The sequence below is a fragment of the Saccopteryx leptura genome, chromosome 5, assembly GCF_036850995.1.
Source record: "Saccopteryx leptura isolate mSacLep1 chromosome 5, mSacLep1_pri_phased_curated, whole genome shotgun sequence".
Taxonomy (NCBI): Eukaryota; Metazoa; Chordata; class Mammalia; order Chiroptera; family Emballonuridae; genus Saccopteryx; species Saccopteryx leptura.
In genome coordinates this window covers 93,840,637-93,847,434 of record NC_089507.1, presented here as the reverse complement: position 1 = coordinate 93,847,434, position 6,798 = coordinate 93,840,637, and the positions used below count along the sequence as shown (strand labels likewise).

At 36.0% G+C, this 6,798-nt stretch overlaps 1 protein-coding gene across 1 annotated transcript in view; it reads right to left on the bottom strand.

The window, feature by feature from the left end:
* Nucleotides 1-337: 337 nt before the first annotated feature.
* Nucleotides 338-6,798, bottom strand: part of ENPEP (glutamyl aminopeptidase) — a 101,252-nt gene continuing 94,791 nt past the window's right edge. Inside the window, exons 19-20 of the mRNA XM_066386942.1 lie at nt 2,151-2,229; nt 338-1,135 (exon numbers count right to left, since the gene is read on the bottom strand). Coding sequence (XP_066243039.1) covers nt 983-1,135; nt 2,151-2,229 — 232 coding nt within the window. The 3' untranslated portion in view covers nt 338-982. The remainder of the gene's footprint in view (nt 1,136-2,150; nt 2,230-6,798) is intronic.

Sequence of the window (6,798 nt, the reverse complement as noted above, 5' to 3'; positions counted from 1 at the left end):
ATGTGTTCCCTCGTTTTCACACTTAGATTGTTAGGTTAGGCTGAAGCTAAATTCTAATGCCATTTAGTTTTATAGAATAATCAGGCTTTGCTTCTTCCTGACCAGTTTCCAATTATTTAGCCTTTTTCTTCTAAAATCCATGGAGCAGAGTTAAGCACTATCTTCCCTCTAATTTCATAGCATATTGGAGGGGGCTTTGCAGTGAATGGAACAAGTTAATAGAGTACCAAGCATGAAAAAGGCTCGGTTCTTGAATCATAGTTGCATTGTGCTTAATTGTTTAAGGGACACTGCACTTGTTATTTATTCAAGAGTCAAGTGACACTAAGAAACAATATATATTTTTAAGGTAATCATTCAGATTTATTTTTAAAAAGAAATGAGAGTTCTCGTGTTGATTTTATAAAAGCAGCCCTTTCTTTGGTTAATTCATGCAATCCTTGAGTAAAATTTAAGTCCAGTTACTTTGGTAGGATTAAAGGAATAAGACATATATGAATAAAATGATATTAGATCTATATAATTCTGAATAATAGCATAAAGATTAAGATGATAGTTTGGACCCTCAAGTACTAGTATTCAAACTTTAAATATCAATCAAGAGAAAAGATTACTGGTGTTTCTTTGGTGCTAAAATGTAAAGCTAAGACCAAATTGTTCTATGTTCACAGGTTTAAAATATAAAGAGTTATATTTAAAGACATTAAAGTGGCTATTAAATTTTTTTCAGTTTGTAATGAATCTCCTATAACGTACACTTAGATGAAATCCCTGAGTACATTAACTACCCTATTAGTATCTTCCTTCATAAACAGATGAACAATATTAAAGGTTTGTAAAACATCATAAACATAAAACGTAATAGTTAACAAGACAGTATCTCTCTCTGTATAAGGTTCCCTCCACAGTGCTTATTAGGTCATGAAATGCTTAATAGTAGAAACAACAGATTCACAAAATTAAAACATGATATTTGAGCACATTAACCATTCCTGGGTAAATCAGAAAACCATTCGCTTATACTCTGTCTGTTTTGTTTCAGCCATTCAATATTGTTTTTCACTGTTTCCAGCACTTGCTCCCGAGGTTTTTCTCCTGCTCCAGCCTCGGGATATTTTTTGAAAAAAGTCTCCATCTATAAAAGAGAGGGAAATGATTAAGAAAGTCACTTTAAGCCCAATTATTCTTCAAGAATTTCATTTACAAAACTGGATTTGTTAACTTCTTACCTAGAAACTCAGTATCCCTGCACAACATTGAGATACACCTTTTGGTCTATCATTTAGATTGATCCCATCTCTCAGGACAGCCATGAGCACTCATGGCTTTTGAACGCCTGGCAGCGTTTTAAGTCACAAGAGATGCTAACATATTTGGAAAGAGGGCAGCACACTAGCAGCTGTTTGTTCCTGCTTCTGCCGGTTGCTCTGTTTTCTGTGCGTGCCTCAGGGCAGTCCCTGGAACACTAGTGTGTAGAATGATGGCTTTGCTTAGTCTTTCATTTCAGGGTCAAGAGCGTTTTAATATACTTAGAGTTCACTTCTTAAGACCTCATAAATAAATCTTTGTTAAACTTCATTCTATCCTCTTAATTTCCTCCAAAACTCTCCCCCAAACTCAACCATAGTATTATTTGTTATTTACAAAAATCAGAATTATTTTGTTTCTTAACACACAGAAGAACGTTAATATTCCAATATCTACTACACAGATAATGAAAATCCATACAATGTGTCCAACATTAATCTATATTTTTCCCCTCTGGGAATTGAGATGTTTGGAACCTAAAATATTTGGGTTAAGTTTTGAAATTCCAAAACTATAAATTCTGAAAGGAGTCATATCTTGGTCAATTTATTTCAAGGTAACATTTATAAGCAAAGAAGAGACATACAGTTCATATGTTGGTAAGCTGAATGGTCTCATGCAGACTTCTAAAGCTCATTTTCTCAGATTTTAGTTTGTGTTTTTCTTGCTTATTTGATTTTTTCCTTCAGTTTAGAAAAATATAGGTGTACATTTAATTAGATATAAGAATTATTTCTTTCCTTGCCTTCTCTGATCTTAATAGAGAAAACATCATCTCTGTTTTTTGGAAAAGTTTGATTTTGTCCCTTCTAAGACAAGTATAGAAGAATTTGTCTCCATACCTCCCAGAGCTGCAGTTCAGTGTTGAATGACCCTGCTATGTTGACAATTCGGCCAAGGTTTCTGTCATTGAGTGTATATCTGAAGAGAAATTTAGGAGAGTAAAAGAGAATGTAACTTCACAGAATTTTAAGTCCTTTTTCTAGATGAAAACATTTCCTTTTTATTTTATGGTATTTTTTAAAAGTGCTTTTCAAAGTGAGCAAAACATTTAATTTAAAATAATTCTATTTGGGAGAAATTCTTGGTAAACTCTGTACTTCCTTTTGTAGACAGAGTCACACCAACTTTCGCAGAGGTGGTAGACTGCTTGTTGTATTACCCAGATCAGTTCTCCTTTTTTTCTGCACACCAGGGAAGCCAACTACAGACTATATTTTGCAGCTTCCCTCCTTGCAAGATGTAAACAGGTGACCCAATTCTTGTCAATGAAACATGAGAGAAGTGTCATGTTCAACTTTCGTCTCCTTGATTAAGTGAAAGAAATTGCTTGCTTTAGACTTCTTGTTTTTTCCTTCCCCTTTTCCATGTTTCAACCACACAGCTAGAATAAGGTCCGAGGCTTCAAAGAGCAAAACCATCCAACAACTTGGAATTGCTCACTTCTGGAGACGATGACTTATATCTTTCCAGGTGCTAAATTTCTATGTTTCTGTTACAGCAGAAAAAATTCTATTACCTTTATATTAACTAATACTCATCCATCTTCCAGAAGATACAGTAATTTGAAAATCGGCTTTTATTTTTTCTTTCAGAAAGCTTTATTAGCTACTTGCATATTTTGGTTATGATCTGTCTCAGCCTGGCTAAAGAAAGACACTTGAAGTTAAGCGCAAAAATAGAATATCATCTCTATTTTTGTACCTTTCATATTTTCTTTCTTAAAGAACAAGAATCAGATATCCTTACAGACCATAACACCAATGAGTGTGATACAGGTTAACATCTCATCACAACTAGTCACTGTGCAAGAAAAAAATCCCATAAAAATGCATTTAAAATTTTGAAATGTTGGGGAAGGATAAGATAAATTATGTAATAGATAAAGTATATAGCGGTAGGAGAAAATTTACATTTAAAAAATATTACACAGCAAAAGCAGAAGCCAAAAGATAAAAACTAATAGTTTGTTTCATACACATTGTTAAAAGTTTTATACTAAAAATGCTTAAAATCAAAATTTATTACTTTGTTGTAAAAAGAGCAAATATTTTCACTATATAAAGACCCTTAAATTAGCGAGAGGGAGAAACGTGCAGACATGTCATTAGCAAAAGAATGAATCAGTAGTTGCAGAAGAAATAGAAAAAGAAAATATACCAAAAAGATAAAAGGTTCTAATTATTAACCATGATCTTCAGTGTACTAAGTCCAATGTTGACTCCTATCACAGACACCACTGAATTTAAATCCACCATGTCTTTCATCTTTTGTCTTAGAAGTCTAAGGCAAGCAATTTCCCTTTACTTAACATAATTAGTCATTATCCAAAATCTAAGACCCCGAGGCATCTATTCCCAACACTGTCCCTAATAATGTGTGTACCTCCTTGCTTCTCTGACTTAGACTACTAGATTTCCAGTCTCTTCAACCCTTCAACCTATTTCTCTGGAACTATTTTTTTTTTTTTTACAAGAAACACCAGTTCTCATTTGGGGACTCTTTATTTTCCCACACCCTTTGTTACACCAAGTCAAAAATGGAATAGTTGTGCTGTGCTCCCTATTCCTGCTGCCAGACCGTTATTTCTCTAAAAAGCTATGTCTCTTAAGGTTATTTCTCTTCAAATCACTTATGGAACACTTTGGCACCTAACTCCAAGCCATTCTATTGTACTGAGTAATTTCAGGGTCCACATGAATAATCACTATAACATCTTAGCTCCTTAGCTTCTTGACCTCCATATTTCTAGTGACATTTTCCTCACTCTACTTGACCCACCAATTTGCATCATCATACATTGTGATCATCCATAAGTACTCTTCCTCGAAAATGACTTGTTTATGCACCCTCCATGACATAATTTACCTTTCAGTTTCCACTATGATTGTTTTTTTCCTTTACCTGCATTCCTGGCCCATTTGGCCATCCCTACCCCTCCTTTCTCCTGAACCATCACTACTTCTTTTTATTTTGCTTATTTCCTTATATAGTTTAAATTTCACAGTCTATCATTTTCAGTAACATTTCTACCTGTGTTCCCTTATAATTTACTTGTATCTAGCAAAACTCCAGCTTTGGATGACATCAACAGCCAATTACTCTGTATTTGCACCAAGTGGCCAAGTTTTATCAAGGGAGGCCGCTCAGTTTTCTCCATAATGTCTCACTATAAATTCATGGATATCTAGCTTAAATAAGTTCTCCACCTTGAGAATCCTCCTATATTGCCTTGGCCAACTCATTTTCTTCCTCTTTCAATTGCCTTTTTCAAATGTTTTTACTCTCTTCCAACCTCTAAACACTCCCCCTCTTTCTTTCCTTCCCTCAAAGATGGACTTGTGTCTATTTCACAGAGAAAATACATAGTAACTCCTATGCCATTCTATACCATTCAGCTTACAAATATACTTATTTTCCACCTATCAATTGTGCTGTAGTTTTTATCTTCCCCCACTTTTTTTCTTTCTATATTTTTTTGACAGAGACAGAGAGAGGGATAGATAGGGACAGAAAGACAAGAAGAAAGAGAGATGAGAAGCATCAATTCTTCGTTGCGGCACCTTAGTTGATCATTGATTGCTTTTTCATATGTGCCTTGACTGAGGGGTTACCGCAGACCTTGCTCAAGCCAGCGACCTTAGGCTCAAGCTGGTGAGCCTTGCTCAAACCAGATGAGCACATGCTCAAACTGGTGACCTTGGGGGTTTCAAACCTCAGTCTTCTGCGTCCCAGTCCTATGCTCTATCCACTGCGCTGCTTGGTCAGGCCCACTTTCTTAAAAACTATATTTTAAAAAATATTTGTTTCTGTCTTACAAAATTAAATCACTCATTCTTCACTGGATCTTATCAGCTTTTATATATATTAAACATACTAAAAGTACATTTCATCTAAAAAGCCCTTTCCCTTGAGCTAGTATCTCTCTCAATTTTCTTTATCTCACCTCCTTATTTGTAGTCAAACCTTTCAAGGTATTTTTCTACAGTTCTTGTTTCTACCTCTTTATCACTGACTCATTCATTTATTTTAGTTTGGGTTCTGCTCCTAACACTCCACTGGAAAGCTCTTTCTAGAGTTATAATAACTTTTATACCAATAAATCTAATGGGCATTTTTTAGTCTTCAGTTTACTCAAAACTTAAGTAGCATTTGATGAGGAATTATAATTTCCTCGAAACACTTTTCACTTTAGCATCTCAAAAGAGAATCAGAAACATCATATATAAAAAGCTGCACATATCAGTCTTCTGCAAATTTTATCTTTTCTCGAAATCTAGGCATTATCTTTGACACTGCGCCTTTGTCTTCCATTTCTTCCACCACCCAATTCTAAATGTTCTTTTGTTTTCATCTTCACCATTATATCCATAGTCAAATCTACCATTATCTTTTGCCAAAACTACTGCAATTTTTCTCTAACTGCTTTTCCTAAATTTACTCTGGCTTCATTCTAGGTCTGTACTTTACCTCAGCACCAGAACTTTCTTTTCAAAGTAAAATCGAACAATCCATTTTTTATTTATAATCTTTTAGTGACTTCTTGCTCTTAGAACAAAAGCCTATATTTTAACATGGCCCTGCAAAGCTTGGCCCTTATCTTTCCTTGTTTCTCATAGTAAGTATTCAGCCAACAGTGCTTCACCTCCTGTTCACCTAATTAACTTCTGCCCTTTCTTCAGAATTCAACACAATCGTCACTTCCTTAGAGAAACCCTTAACCTCTAATTTTTTTGATTTGACTGCTTTTCCCTTTATATTCTTTCAGTGTGCCCTAAACCTCTTCTGTTTGTTATTACAATTATAAATATATATGGTTGTTTTTTTTTGTATTTTTCTGAAGCTGGAAATGGGGACAGACGGTCAGACAGACTCCCGCATGCGCCCGACCAGGATCCACCCGGCACGCCCACCAGGGGTGATGCTCTGCCCCTCCGGGGCGTTGCTCTGCCGCGACCAGAGCCACTCTAGCGCCTGGGGCAGAGGCCAAGGAGCCATCCCCAGCGCCCGGGCCATCTTTGCTCCAATGGAGCCTTGGCTGCGGGAGGGGAAGAGAGAGACAGAGAGGAAGGAGGGGGTGGGGGTGGAGAAGCAAATGGGCGCTTCTCCTATGTGCCCTGGCCGTGAATCGAACCCGGGTCCCCCGCACGCCAGGCCGACGATCTACCGCTGAGCCAACCGGCCAGGGCAATATATATGTTTTTCTATGATTCTTTACGTAGTATTGGTCTCCATCACTAGATTCTAAGATCCATGAAAACAAGGAACTTATTTTTTTCTCTTTACCACTATATCTTCAATGCCAAGCACAGTGCCTAGAATATAGTTGATGCTAATAAAACTTACTGAATGAAAGAATTATAATTTAAAATGAGATATGAAGTTTCACCTATTCAGTTAGCAAGAATATTTAAAAATGGCAGAACTGGTTATTGGCAAGGGTTAGAAAAATAGGCAGAGTTATTAGTAAAATTTTTGTCTGGGTAACAA